The sequence below is a fragment of the Nuphar pumila genome, chromosome 10 (genome assembly GCF_984573655.1).
Source record: "Nuphar pumila chromosome 10, dmNupPumi1.hap1.1, whole genome shotgun sequence".
Taxonomy (NCBI): Eukaryota; Viridiplantae; Streptophyta; class Magnoliopsida; order Nymphaeales; family Nymphaeaceae; genus Nuphar; species Nuphar pumila.
This window is the reverse complement of record NC_143258.1, coordinates 2,779,448-2,795,476: the sequence shown is the minus strand read 5'-3', so window position 1 is coordinate 2,795,476 and position 16,029 is coordinate 2,779,448. Positions and strand designations below refer to the sequence as shown.

The window sequence follows — 16,029 nt, the reverse complement described above, 5'->3', positions numbered from 1 at the left end:
CAAGTAGACAAGACACCAAATTTATGTAGTTCGTCAAAATCGCTTAGGATATAAATCTTTATTGAAACTGACAAGTACATGATGCTACAAGGCTCTCAAGAACAAGAAGAAAATAACCTATTAAATATGTGATCCTGCAGATCCGAATCTGAAATACAAGCAGCCTGAATCTATATCCAAATATGAATAATATCTGATGAGGCAGAGTTGAATCCAGATCCAAAATACATGTCGTAATACCATTATCGGATCCCCCAAAAAAGGGTTAACAAGAAGAAAAAAAAACTTTTACATGTACAGAATTGTAGTCAGGTCGTATTTTGATCCCAATCTGGAATAGAAAGTACTGATTCAAATTCGATCTGAATCCAAACATGATCTTAGTAAACAAATCTAAATCCGATCTGAATGCGCATTCGGATCTTATTTAAGGATCGTAATCAGGAAATAACATGTTGGATTTGGATCAGATATCAGATTATATCTGCAACGTGTCCAAGTTTGTCTGTGTTGATCGGAGGTTTCTTCAAGGCAACGAGGGGCATAAGCCTAATCAACAGGGTAGAATACCTTATAAAGATCCAGATTATCATGAGAATGCCCAGCAGAACAGGTCAAATCGACACAGAGTATTTTTCAAATTAATTAAAAAAAAACTTCAAACTGAGCAGTGAGCACTAAACATTCAATTATGATCCAAACCTAACCCTCTAAAGGCTGATTTTTGCCAGTTTTGTCCTTGTCATCCAAACATCGCCTGATTGGTAAAACCTTTTAGGTCTCCCCTGTCCACTGGAAAGTACACCCAGCTTTGACCTTGGGCAAGCAATGCCCATGTGGGTTTCAAACCCTGATTGTCCCATGTCAGTTGACAAACTATAGTTGCCCCTAACTAGGGATAATTAACAGTTGCCAAAAAACAAATTTGAATGAAGGACAAGGGATTTCAGTTCTTGGATCTACTATCTCGACCCATCTCAACCAGTCTCTATAAATTATCCTGCTGGAGGACATGTAATTGTGTCAATCTTTTTAGGCAAGCATGATTTCTACTATAAATCATTACTTTTTTATCCAAAGTGATTTGGAAATTGGATCCTAGGATCTCAAATTAATCTCTGGTCGACCCTCAACCCCAGCCACAATCCCATGTATTTAGAGGTGTTTCAAGGATCACATAACCAATGATCTAAGATCCTCTGTTTGCAAAATGAAGGATTTTGCATGAGCCCACACCAGATCAGACCCTCGGTCTGAGATCCGAGACGGTCCAACACCATCCTAGTAAAGGAATATTTCTTGGGATTTCTTTTTCCTTCGATTTTCAGAAAACCTTTCTAAAGGACCTCAACTATGAATGGTTCATTAATGGAATTCTTTTACAATATACATATATAGCACACCTGCCTGGGTCGCCCGAGTGGCATTGAACCTGGGGAGAAGGTGCTGAACCCTTCATCCCAAGTTCATTTCTCACGGGTGTGTGTAACTTTACCTTCCAGGGGTGGGTTCATTAAGTGACCCGGTTCTCGGCAAGGGTTCTTCATCATCAAACTAACATCAAAGTCCAGAAGTGTTCCATCAGCATCTGCACCAATGTTGTCAGTATCGGTCCTATATCGGCGATTTAGGGGAATCGGCCAATACCGATACTCAAGTGAATCATTTTGAATCGGCCAAAAGATACTAAAAAATATTAAGTATCAATTAGAACGTGACACATGTTAAAGCCATTCAAATAATATAATTTTTAAGTATATTTTTACATTTATTAAAAAATAACCAATTCAGGGTTGAAGCCTATTGATTTTCTGCCGATATGCATACTGACAACATTGATCCGCACAACCATAAGTACTATTTCTTTGGATAACCCAAGGAAAAAACCCAATCACCGACCACACATTGCCTGGCCTTCAGTTGGTACCCCCTGCCCACCAGAGAGTACACCCAGCTTAGACCTTGCGGCCAGGGATGCCACTCATGGTTTTGAACTTGTGATATTCAGTCAATTGGGTGACATTTACAAGTTGCCCCTACCAGATGAGCAGAGCTCTTATGGGCAGTCATAAATAATTTTTCAAGCAAATGAAATTAGCACAATTTTGGCATAAACCTTTTCATGGAAAAGCTCTACATCTCAAGGCACCAAAAAAGTTCAAACTGTGCTTGTTGGTCACAAGGACACTCGTCAGCTTTGACAAGATTCAGAGAGTAAACAACCACTGCTGATAATCAATCACTTGTACCTTCTCATGTTTCACTAAAACTAGAACCGAAAAGATGTTGAATTGTGATTACAATTACAAGACCTTGAGAAAATCCAAGAATCACAAGGCATTGCAAGCATGCCTCAGATTCACAATATACCCACCTTCACCTCCTAGAAAGCGCATTCTTGGCAAACATTTGTCTTTCATAGGTCACACAAGTCACCACCATTCTCTTCCATAGAATTCATCCAGAACTCACTTTGACAGTGACTTTATTGAAATGGCCAACAAGCAACTGACTACAGTCAATTGGGTGTTAACACGTCTTGACTTCCCATTCTCACCTTGTCTTGAAGCCACATGGTACAACAGCTTCTTTGCCTCCTATAAAGCTGGTGCTTGCGAGGGCCAAGAAGCATAGTAGAACACGAAGGAAGAAAGTTGAAATGATTAATGAGATTCTCATATGATTTGTCTTTCTTCTTTTATATAGTATGCATGGAGATTTCATGAATTGCTCAAGTCATGTATCAGAAACCACTCTTCTAAAGTTGTGGTTTTTATCGTCATGCCTTTGCATGTTATTGAGGTGGTTAGTAACCTCATGTACTCACTAATCTTCCTTATATCTTTTTAATTCAATTTTTTCTCTCTAAAAAAAAAAACTGACTACAGACGAATTAATTCACATTTATGGATAAAAGTTAGATCAAAACAGGATACACTCATCCGGTAATCAAAAGCCAAGAAGCAAAGAATTGATGCAGATCAGAAAGGTAAAATGAAGATTTCATTTTGCCAGACAGGCATACATGCATGCATACGTACAAAAGTCCCTAAAACAAACCCTTCTTAAAGATGCCACCATCAAGCCAAGCTGCATAACCTTTCTAAGATGAGTTCCAGGTGAATCTCGCCAGTACTTCCAATCCAACAACTGCTAATTCAAACTTCAAAATGTTATCATGACTACTCTTATTTCTTCTGTGCTTTCAGCTTCTGGTAACCTTTGTCCGTACCAAATAGCCTGAATGGGGAAAACAATAACCAAATTGAGCTGGGTAATCAATTCACCATCCAATATGTCAAAGAGCACATGCTGTGCAGACAACAGAAACATAACAGATGATGTATTGGTACCAAAATCTGCAAATATAGCTAACATGATCTAGGGAAATGCACACAGATCTAGGTTTATACTATCTACTAAACGGTTCTAACCCTAACACGTCATGAATGGTGATGCCCATGTTCACCCAGGTCTACATAGCCTGAAGTAGATTCTTTTTTATTTTATTCTCCTCCTTTCTGCTTTTATGGTAGAAAGAATATTTTACCAAGACGAACCCCAATGTGAAGGAGAGAAGAAGTCACCTATAACACACACAAATGTGAGGGTGGGAAGACTTAATTTAGCTCTAGATTACCGCAGGTTGTTAAACAAACATGGTCTGAGAGATCAAAAATCAAAACCTGAATAATATGCAATTGGCAACGTTAAGGCTAAATTTTAAATAAAAAGAATGGACTAATAGATATGCAAGTCAACAACAAAAGTAGAAAGCCATAGACATGAAAGCCCGATGATAGCAATTATAGACAGGCAACAAATACGAGATTTAAAATAAAAAAACGCTCTTACCAGTCCATATATGTGAATGTGGAAGAATAGTTGCCAGATTTTGTATAAAGCAATCGGTGATGATAATCATGAAAATCAGCCCTGTCAATAATTATCAAAATAAACTAATTAAAGCAATGAAGGAAATGGGTGAAGCCATGTAAGTATATCAAGCCGAAGTCAGAGTTAAACACCAAGAACAGCTTACCCTCCATATACAGGTAGCACCCTTGATAGGCTCCAGGGGAAATCATAACCACAGTGTGCCTCTACCGTCTCCAGGACTCTTAACACCATCCACAACCAAAGAGTAAATAGATGAGGCCCTGTGATGGCTGGTCCAACAATGGTAGCAAACCCAAGGAACAATATCTCAGCAGGATGAGCATATTCTGAAGTTAATCCAAAAGGTGTTGCATACCTGAATAGAATCACAATAGTGTTTTCTAAGATGTCCAAAATAAAGAAAGATTATTCTGCAGGTTTTACAATTATAAGAATGACGGGAAGATAAAAAATGGTGTCTTACTCATGATGGACACTGTGCACATGTTTGTACAACCATTTGGTATGCAAAATCCTGTGACCCCAATAAAAGACGAAATCCTCTAGGATGAAATAAGAGATGATTTGTGGCACGACGACTTTCCTGTAGAATCAAAACACATATCATCATTTTGTACAGCATCATTCATGCAAGAAAAGTGAGAATCTTACAGAATGTATAACCTATTTAGTTGCAGGAGAACGAAATCCCCATACAAGTGAGTGCATATCATATCAATTGACAAAATCTAGCTACAAAAGACCTGGCTGAAAGTACCAGGATGGCAACGGAAGAGTGCTCTGCATTCCCATGTATCTAAAGACAGGATATGAGACAATCATAACTGGGAGGTTCACACAAAAGTGGAAAAGCAACAGCTTTGTGATGCATTTCTCCTGTGCAGCTGGGGTATTAGTTTTGCTCTGTAGATAAACAAAAATAAATCAGACCGTCATAGGAGCAAATAGTCCCCACAATCAAAATTTCAATAGCATAAGACATAAGTTAACCTAAAAAATAGGTCCCAGAAAATTAGACACCACCCAATAAACCATGTTAATTCAGTATGCACTTAGACATTAATAAACCACTAACATGACACATTACACAGAATTTGCAAACCATTGTCTACAAAGCAGAAATAAATTTTATTGGGGGGGAGGAGGGGGGATTGCGGGGTATAATGTAGAAAATCACTCACACAGACAACAGTCTCTGGTTTGAATCCAGCCACAGGTTATTGCCCAGCTTGGCTAGCAAAATATGAAACATTGTCTCCGTAATTTTGACATAATATACAAATGCAAGTTGAACCAGAAGAATATCATAGTATGACCATAACCAATTGAAGATGCTCTCAAGGCTGAAAATTTTCAAATACCCTAACATGGTGCAGTATGGATCATCGTAATGGATTGTGCACATGTCACACTAACCAAATTCCAGTAAATTCTCATACATCCATACTTTGTGTAACAAAATGTAGTGACAATGATGATGATGATGATGATAATAAATATTAATGTTAATATTATTATTTAGCCAGCAAATACAAGAATATTAGCTATCAGCTTTAATCTTAGGGATATGCAGTACAATAGGTACTGCAGGTGTAACACTAATTTTTTCCAATTGACAGGTGCACGGACTCTCTCATACATGTACAGGCTCACAGGTGTACCCTCTCAAGGTTAGTTAATAAATATTGTGAGAAGATAAATATAAATAAGTAGTTATTTCTTCAATTTATTACGTTGAAGAACAATACTAGATTGGCTTAATTAAAGAACAAAGATATTGATAATGATACAATGCTGAAGATCACATAAATGCTCATTTGCGCAATTTGGCTAATAGCCCTTAAACCAGAATACCATACTAGAGAAATTACAAAGAGGCCAAAAACCAAAAAAGAGAAAATGTTCCAGTTTATTTTTGACAATTTTCATAAAATTACCAGTGATGATGTCAGATGCTGAGTGCAGATGAGCATAAACTGAAATGGCTATCAAAACTGTAAAATCAAGAGCTGTGCATGATCCAGAAGGGATTTTCAAAGGCCCATCATGTTTGACGAAACAATGTTATAATGCAAAAAAGCACAGCTATTAAGTCCATTAACTAGAACAAAGGATCAAAGAAGCACATGAATACTTCAAGAAACAAAATAGGGCCCTATACAATAAAGATCAATACAAGGAGAAAAAAGTACATAAATACTAAAAAGAAAGCAGGAAGAAGCTTAGGCACATCAGTGGAACTGGAACCCTATAAAATTTGAATCATGGGCAGCTGGGTGTCCTCTTTTGCTGCTTGCGATAGTTGTTAAAGCTACATTATCTATCTCTCAATCAATCATATGACACTATTTGCAATCACGACAAAGCAGACTAGAAGGCATGAGAAGAGTTTTAAGACTTTCCAGTATAATGAAGAAGAGCACCTAATGGTCATTTCTTGGTTCATTGGCAATCTTGTTGCTGATCGAGGGTAGCAATCAGTATTTGGTCAATGACAACAGCCCATGGTGGATGCATCCTATGTACACGTATAGATTCTTGGCCCTACCATGCTAAATTCCTAGAATACATGTTCATGCATGCAAAAGGAATATACTTATTGGAAGAAATTGGATGTGATGGACGGATGGCAAAGGAACTAAATCTTATTGATCAGAAAAATACTACAGGTGGACAACCCCAGCTTGACCATCAAAAAAGGAAGAGGGAGAATGGGGGGAAGATCTAACTCGGTTGTCTGATAAAGTACATTGTTCATGATTTATCAACTGTGGTATTTCAGATAAATTGTTCATCTTACTCCTAGTCAACAACCAAGATTTCACTATTGGCTTGTGTCCTATATATTATAATAATATTTATGCATTGATTTATTAAAGAACACAAGTTTAATTACTGCAAGGAGCTTGCAGCACAAGGCCTAGAAAGTTAATTACTTGCAAGTTGCAAACTTTCTATCACTGACCTATAATCTATGTCACATGGACTCTTCTAACAGGGCACCACACCCGCATCGCACCCACACCCAGGCGGGTGCGACACTTGGACACAGCCTCCTTTGTGTTAGGTGAAGTCCACCACACTTGAGGTCCATTTCTATCCAAAAGTAGATTCATCTAACCCTAATCAAGTCCATTTTTATATATTATATATATAAATACATAAATGCACACATACTAGTAGTGTTAACTTAAAACTGTTAATATATATATATACCCTCCCCGCACCCCGCACCCAAGTTTTTTTAAAGTGCCACATCGCCGCATCCGCACCCATACCCGCACCTATGTGACATAGCCTATAATGAAATTTTAAAGTCTGCTGTTACAAGAAACCTGCAAGATTTTGAGAACAACCTAGCACTTGAAATGGTGCAAATTCCATCTCTTGGTACAAACACCAATTATTGATTGATTCCAGGTAAAGGGTTTCAGCATCCTCATTACCAAAACAACAATATTTTACAGAGGGCATTCTATGAATCATAACTTAGCTTCTACAAATACAATTTCTAGCAACAGGTAAGCATCAAACAACAGTAGTCCTTCCAGAAGAAGTGCCATGAAAAAGCATTTCCCTCCAAATTTTCTAAGCAGAAATATAAGGCAATACAGTTAGAATGATTTCCTGCATCAAACAAACAATATTAGGTAGCTATAGAAATACATAAAAGATACCCAAGTAAACCATCAGCTTAGCACCACAAGATAACCTTTTTTTATGATGAGGAAACCTGTCCAGGATGTCAGCCATTCCAGATGTGTGCAAAATCCACGTGGACAGGCCTCTGATAGGACAGTAAAACCCCAGAATGAAGCATGTGCACGCATGCACACACTCACAGAAAGAGAGTAGGCATATAGGACCAATACATAAGATAGACAACAACCTGAATCTTGTACTTGCTTAACAACCCAGCCCTTTCAATGAATATAAATGGAAGGCCTGAAAGAAAGAAGATGCTTTCATGAAGAAGAAAACTTCCCAGGGAAGCAAGTTGAAAATCATTGAAATGTGTAGTCAGGTACTGCATCACCAAAAAAACAAATACAGGGTATCAGCAATAAGAAAACTATATAACACAAGAACATTTCTTTTGATACAGGCAGAAAACTATAGCTAAATAGAAAAAAATTGATGAATACAATCAACCATAGGAAACTGACACACACACACACACACACACACTATATATATATATATATATATATATATATATATATATATATATATATATATATATATATATTCCAATCCTTTTCTTGCAAATCCAACCATGTAGATGTGTTTGACATGGTGAATTTGTTAGGAATCAACTGTTGGATCATGTATTTTTAATTGAATAAATGTGATTTTTGAATGCTTGAATACTTTTCAAGATTATGAGCCATTGATTTTAAAGTCTTAAAAAAATCTCGTTTATGCGTCATAATCGGATGATTCAAGAGCTGGTCCTTATAAAACCAAGCATGTAGATCACCTCCATACGATTAGATTTAAGAGAAAAGAACAAAAAAATCCATGAAAATCATGTTTCACACGGTACTTCTCATATTCGAGTGACTCTCTCTCTCTCTCTCTCTCTATATATATATATATATATATATATATAGAGAGAGAGAGAGAGAGAGAGAGAGAGAATGAGGATTATCCTGCCATCTTTTTCGGTTAGGTCACCCCGTTAGGACCCTCCAAAATTATAGTTTTAGGTGTTTTATGCTACATCTGAACCGTTAGATGTGTTTATCATCGTTCACTCAATAAAAAAACATGTATTTCATTAAGCATCTTTATGCTCAGATATGTATTTTAAAGATGTAAAAAAATCAATGGTTGATATTGTACTAAAATTTGATGATAAAATATTTACATTTTTACATCAAATCAATTCAAAACAAAGCTAGTTTATTAATACTTAAGCAATGATAAACACCTCTAATGGTTAGGATTTAACATAAAACACTATGATTTTTTGAGGATCCTAACCAAAAAGGGGCAGGATAATCCCTATATATATATATATATATATATATATATATATATATATATATATATATATATATATCAAGAGAGAGAGACAGAAAGTGGTAGCTGCCTACCATTTTCTGGCTAACCGCCAATGGACGTGTGAGTGTCTCACGTGCATTGAAGGTATAAGGTCTTTAGCAGTGCTTTCAAACGGCGGTAAAGGCCTTTAGCGGTGCTTAAAAAAGAGTTTATAAAGATCATTTGGTCTTTAGCAATGCTTTTGTGTGCTGCTAAAAGTGCTTTTACACCGAGCGAACGTGCAATGGTGGTAGACCAGCTGGGTGGTAAGCAGCTACCAATCACTATGTATATATATATAGGTGCTCAACTGCAGCTCAAGCATGGTGACTGTCCATCGCGCACTTGATGGACGGTCAGCACAAAAAAAAAATCAAAAAGCACACAAAAAGGAGCTTTTAGCATTGCTTCGAAATGCCACTAAAAGATCTTTTTCTAAATACTGACGGTACCCCCTCGGGATTTTAGCGGCACTTTGAAAGTGCCACTAAAGCTCATTTTTAGCAAAAAAAAAAGGGGCATTTTTGCTCATTTTTGAGCTCTGACCATCCATCACATGCGTGTGATGGACGGTCAGCGCGATTGTGATCCTTTTGAGCATGTATGGATTGAGTAGATCTCTCTCTCTCTCTCTCTCTCTCTCTCTCTCTCTCTCTCTCTCTCTCTCTCTCTCTCTATATATATATATATATATATATATATATATATATATATATATATATATATGAGTTAAAATACAAGACTTTGGATTGCAACAATATTAAAGACAAGCTAGTTGAGTGATGACACATATGCGAGTGCCTTTACAATTAGAACCACAGTAAGACCCATAGTCTTGCATTGCACTAAGTCTTGGGTCAATCAAAAAAGCAACAAGAATATCACCTGAACCCACCAAATAACAATTCCAAACTTTGCTTGTCTTGACATGAATATGTGATATTACTTAGAAGCCTCGGATGACCCACTGCAAGGTGACTCCATGATGCTCCTAGAATAAACATCCCAAGGGATGAAAGGCAATCTACTCTCCAACCCAGAGTTGTCAGTCGAGGAAGCGGGAATGGAAAGCAATACGGGAAGCGAGGCACTTTCAAATTTTAGGAAGCGAAAACCGTGGGACGACTTAAAAGCGAACTAGGAATCATCTCAGAAGCAACCTAGGAAGCGTGGGGAAAGTGAAAAGAGAGAAAAAGATAAAAAAAAGCAAAAAGCAAAAAAAATGATGGGAAATAGGGGGACGCAAGGGGCAAGCGAACTTCCCTAAAATGGAAAGCGTGCTTCCCCAAAATTGGAAAGTGTGCTTCTCCTAAATGGGAAGTGCGCTTCTCCTAAATTTTTTTTGCACTTCCCAGCGCGTTTCGGAAGCGCAAAATGCTTCCCAATTCCATGTGACGCTTACGGTAACTCTGCTCCAACCCAAGTTTCTAGAAAAAGCATCATCAATGTTTACAGTAAGTGACACTTGCTTGGCCAGTGGCCAGCTACAGGGTACACATTTAGTTGATTACTGTAGATCATGAGTGCACTAGAGACTACCTACACAAAGATACTAAATATGTGAAAATAGCATATGACATGCCATCTTTTGATTGCAGTGTCATTTTGGAACATCAAACATAGTTACAATATCAGCGATATTTTGAAAATATCATGAGAATTTTTGAGAAATTAAGGTAGCTGATAATATCGTAAAAATCTCACGATATTTTCAAAATATCGCAAAAATGAAAATATCAATGATATTTTTTTCAGAATTAAAAAAAAAGCTTATTTTTATGTATTTTAAGTTCAGTTTATCTAGTTTTTTGTTTCTTTTGTATTTTAAAAACTTATGAAAATTGTTTCTTCATATTTTTGTAAGAAAAATAATAGAAAATCATTTTTTATTACTATTATTTATATTTTTTAATATTTTAAGCTTCCAAGATTTTCCACCTTTTGAAAATATCTCTGAGAAAAACCCTTGTCAAGAAATTACCTTGAATGATGTAGGTGACCATGATATCTAATAGGCTAGCACTCCTCTCAGAGCCAAGATATTCATTTGGCTGGACGTGGCAATGGCTATCCCTATACATCCATCTAGTGACTGCATTATGTGCGAAAAGAAACTTTAGTCATGTAGACTTCAAACTTTTGTTGTGTAGACTTTCTTTGGTACACAAAATTTCACATACAGTTTTCTCAAAAGAAACAAAAGGGATTTGATAAGTTGTTTCTTATTCCTGCCTTCATATATGAGCTCCATCAAGAAGTTCTTTCATCTTTAGTTAGATAAGAAAAACCATTCACTTTCACCTGGAAGCAGATTTGGTAAAATAAGAACCTGAGGAATATCTATGGCACAGGCGTAATTTTTGGTCATAGTCAGCAGTTAACAGTTAAGAGTCACAGATACTTGATGGATGGGGCTCCAGCATGCACTTCCCAGCAAACCTTTCACATATAGAACCTTGCAGGGCAATTTCTGTTTCCGGGCCTAATATACAAATGCCATCAAAGAGTCCTTCCATCCTTCCTTAGATCAAAAGAACCATTCCTTTTTACCCCAGCACAGATTTGGTAAAAGAAGAGCCTGAACAATTTTAAAGGTACAAGCTTATTTTGTCATATTCAGTGGTTTTGTAGCAAATAATGGTCAGGAGTCTTAGATATTTGTAGCCTGGGCCCCAGCAGCATGCACTTGTCAGCAAAGTTTTCATATATGGAACATTGCAGGCAATTTTCTGAGCCCAGTCTTCATATAAGACTGCCATCAAGGAGTCATTTCATCTTTCTTAGTCCACAAGAATCAGTAAAAGAAGAAACTAAGAAATTTTAGGTTGGAAGCTTATTTTTTGTCAGTCAGCAGTTGCGTTGCAAATAACAGCTAGGAGTCTTAGGTACTTGATGGTCGTGGCTCCGGCAGTGTACAAGTTTCATAAAAAATTTAGTTTAGTTGAAAGAAACTCATTCTCTTTAGAGGATCCGTAACTCACACTTTCTATCTTTTTATTCAAGCTAGCAGGAGAAGTAGGAACCTAGAATCAGCAAAAACTGTTCCAACTAGTTGTACGTTGTACTCTGTTGGAAAGTTCACTTAAGCAAAAGTATCAAGTCAAGAAAATTCAAAACTTCACAAATCAAACTCTAAGCATATCAACTTTGGTTCAGACATGACAAAACTACGGTCATGAAAAGAGCAGTATTATATCAAACAGAAAAGAAAGAGACATGATGAGACAGCGCCTCGAAAGTTACTTCTAAAAAACCAACAAAGTTGAGGATGCCTAGACGTATTACTAATGCAACTATAAGAATTTAAACCCAAATAGAATTCCTTGTTCTTGAAATATAGAAAAAATTGTCATGCGTTAACAGGCCAATTAAGGTGATGGTCTTTAAGAAAAAATCTTTATCCAAAACCCCTGTCAAAGAAGTCACACTTAATGGTTCTACAAGAAGAAAAAGAAAGCATCAACCAGATTGGAATGAAATAAAAGTAGGGAAAAGAAATCAGACAGCTTAATATGAAAGCAGGTGACAATATTGGTTTGTATATATTGTGATAGCCGTAGTTAGTTAGCTGTAAACACCAAAAGAAATTCGGCATTTGGCAGCTGTCAGGCATATAGATTGTAACAGCACACGTGTAACTAACTGAAATAATTGACTCATTCAATGAAATGGGACAAATTCATGTGAATACCAAGGACATACAGATATGGTGAAATCTGGATAATAAGAATTTTGGATATTAATAACAATGAGTTTGTCTTCTCCCAAGAAATCCAGGTGTTGCCGCATCTGACACAGTTTTGATCGTGTTCATGAAATGTCATAGTGTCGTGCATATTGATTGCACAAATACATATAGAACTAAATAAAATAGTTCACTCTATTTAATGAATGGGACAAATTGAAGTGAATACCAAGGCCAAATAAACATGTATCCAGGGAAACCCAAACTGCAAGCATTTTGGATTCTAGAACACGCCAAGTTCATCTTCTCCATAAAAATTCATGGCATTGAACGTGTCTACACAGGTTTATTCGTGTCTACGCAGTGTTATAATGTGTCTGGTGTTCATGTCAGTGTCATGCTACGTAAAGTATGTGTGAGACATAACTCTAAAACAGCTAAGATTATCCAAATCATGGATTCTTCTCAAGGCATCCCATATGTTGCTATACACACCGTCAAAGCCTAAAGGAAACAAATTTCCATCAATTTGGAGAACTTGCTGGGGAAAAGCCAAGAAATAATTTTATTCCTCCAATAATCAATCGAAGATGTCAGCAATGAGGAGCTCATGCGCATAAAAAAATCGGATGTTTAAGATAAGTAAAACAGGCACGGAAAAAACACACAGCAACACCATCCAACACTAACAATGCCACCAACCAAGCAAATAAACACACAGTATTTCCTATATAAAACAGCATCAAACGGACAGAATCGCATGCAACTCCAAAAAACTCCCGAATAGTCCATCACTGCAAAGAAAAAAAGCTCCTAATGCAAAATTCAGAGCAATCCAGTCCGTTATCGCATCAAAGAAACTATAATCACCAAAACAGCAACGACAAAATCAAGAACCAAAACCAAGTAAAATCCACGTCGAAATTCCCCTATTTACAACGTGAAGACGAAAGAAACAATTCCAGCCACGAAAAATACACGTAAAGAGCGAGAAATCAAGATTCCGCACTTCAGGATAAGAAAAAAATCCCGATAATTGACACGTTAACAAAATCAAACAAAAAAGCAGAGAAAAAAGAGAATATGCATCTCGTGAAGACAGATGATGTAAGAAAGAAAAGGGAAAGAGACAGAAAAAGGAGATTAAAGTAAAAAAAAGAACGGAGCGAAAGGAGAGGAATCTGTACCAGCCATCCCGTTTCAAGAAGCGAGGCCATCTTAGAGAGAGTATGTGTGTGTGTGATGAGTGAGCGAGTCGGGACGGAGTAAATACCCCGCGAGTCGGAACCGATCTGTCACTTCAGACGGGGAGAGGATCGCCGGTGGATGATCGGAACCGGCCGGAAAAGGAGACGGAACTGAGGAGGAAAGAGAGCGAAGGAGGAGGTCAGAATGTGAGAGAGGAAGAAGGGAATGACTCTCTCTCGCTACTCTCTCGGAGAGGACAGACACGAGAGCATATGGTACTCTCTCTCTCTGGCCTTTGACAGACTGTCCACGCGTGAGGAGAACCGAACCCCGCACTTGAGCTTCTTTTATAGGCACCCGCACCTGAACTCTCCCTTTCGCCCTTAATGTTTTTCCTGATTTACGATATTGTCCTATCCTTTTGATTCGGATGAGACGAGCCGAATCGGATTTCGTAGCTCTTACGGGGTGAGGTGGGGCGTGGCCCTGTTTCTCTCGCTCCACTGCCATCTCTAATTGGGGACGGGGCTGGACGGGACAAGGCCGTGATCGAAGACAGGAACGAGGTGGGGCGGGGAAACGGGGCGGGGCGGGGCGGGCCTCCATCTTTGCACGGGTTTTGATTTTAACCTCCATCCCCGTTTCATGTCTTCCATCCCCAGTCCAAACGGGGCGGGGCGGGGCGGGCCTCGTTTCCCCCTAGTCCACTGCCATACCTAATTCTTTTCATGTTTAATTTGATAAAACTAATATTTTTGGTTTTAAAATATAAAAGTATATGAACTGTTAAAATTAGTAACAGTAATGAAAATCCATTAAAAATTGTAAAACAATGTATAAGCATAGTATATGGATTATTAAAAATACTGAAAAACATAATTAAAAACTAATAAAAATCACAAATTAATGTTTGAACATTGTCACAAATATCGGTTTAGGCATTTTCTTGACAAGCGGTAATCTTGCGATGTTTTTATAAAATGCTTTTCTTGACAAAAATGTCAGTTAATACTTAAAATATATAAAAATATAATAAAAGCACCAGCATATATACATAAAATGTTAATATCATGTTAGTAATGCGATAATATCATGATAAAAGTGTGATATTTTCAAAATATTGCAAATTTTTAGAATTATACCAGATTTTGAAAATTCACAATATTTTCAAAATGTGGCCCATTGGTTTGAACATGGCATGTCCACATTTTGTTTTGTGCCTTTGGATATAACTAGGGATGGCAGTGGGGCGGGGGACAAGGTCTCCACCCCTGCCCCCCCTCAAGATTTTATCCTCCACCCCCGGCTCCATCCCCGGCGGGGATGGATTTTATCCTCCACCCCCGCCTTCATCTCTGTTTCATGTCCTCCATCCCCGGTTCAAACGGGGATGAGGCGGGGCGGGGCGGGGATATTGTGGGGAAAAGTGGATGAGGCGGGGATCGTAGCGGGGACGGGGCGGGGAAAAGTGCACATCCATCCCCGCCTCCACCCCCGGACGGGGATAGATTTTAACCTTCGTCCCCGCCTCCATCCCCGTTTCATACCCTTCATCCCCGGTCCAAACGGGGCGAGGCGGGGCGGGGCCCCGCTTTCCCCCGGTCCACTGCCATCCCTAGATATAACACGTCCCTTAATGTGTCCGGTTTGACTGGAACCCTACCCACACCAAACCCTATAGGGTTATGGTTTGGTGATGAAGAAGAAGATTCGGTTAGAATCTGGGTTGGACCCTATGCGTCTGATTAATATATAGATCTACATATGATTTGTGAAATTTCATATCGGACCAGGGTTTGACCCGAATTCTGATTAAGATTCATGATTTTTCAATGTAGAAAAGATAAAATAATGTATTATTTTGCCAGGTATGGACCAAGCCTAGTTCATGTAAGTCTATATGGTTTTTCCTATGTCAACACTTGGACCTGGCTCTGAACCCATTCTAGCACCCCTAAGTTAGTCTGAGTTTGGATACACCTGAATACAAACCAGGTCCAACCCATTGATAGCCCTAGATTTCAAGAAGGAAATTCACGATAAACTAAAGATTGATGTGAAATCTTGGATAATAACCATATGTTTAATTTAGACTATACTTATCAAAAGATTTCCTAATGTTATCAGTATCGGTGTGTATCAATATCGCTAGAAAATCAATTCGATACTTGACATGAATTGATTATTTTTTAATAAATATAAAAACAACT

General features: G+C 37.9%; 1 protein-coding gene across 1 annotated transcript; it reads right to left on the bottom strand.

Moving 5' to 3' along the window:
• Positions 1-2,879: 2,879 nt before the first annotated feature.
• LOC149823249 (methylsterol monooxygenase 2-2-like) lies at positions 2,880-14,119 on the bottom strand. The gene is made up of 7 exons (XM_090019999.1): positions 13,819-14,119; positions 7,790-7,927; positions 4,658-4,803; positions 4,364-4,483; positions 4,043-4,255; positions 3,856-3,936; positions 2,880-3,240 (listed from the first exon to the last, which is right to left on the bottom strand). The coding sequence occupies exons 1-7, from the start codon at positions 13,846-13,848 to the stop codon at positions 3,189-3,191; spliced, it is 780 nt and encodes a 259-aa protein (XP_089876125.1). The 5' UTR covers positions 13,849-14,119; the 3' UTR covers positions 2,880-3,188.
• Positions 14,120-16,029: the final 1,910 nt, after the last annotated feature.

What these genes read in the sequence shown, in the direction of transcription:
- LOC149823249 (XM_090019999.1), bottom strand. Translation starts at nt 13,848, where the DNA reads ATGGCCTCGCTTCTTGAAACGGGATGGCTG. An exon ending in ACTCTTCCGTTGCCATCCTG is followed by an intron (nt 4,484 to 4,657) that starts GTACTTTCAGCC and finishes TTGATTCTACAG; the next exon opens with GAAAGTCGTCGTGCCACAAA. An exon ending in GTGCACAGTGTCCATCATGA is followed by an intron (nt 4,256 to 4,363) that starts GTAAGACACCAT and finishes GATTCTATTCAG; the next exon opens with GTATGCAACACCTTTTGGAT.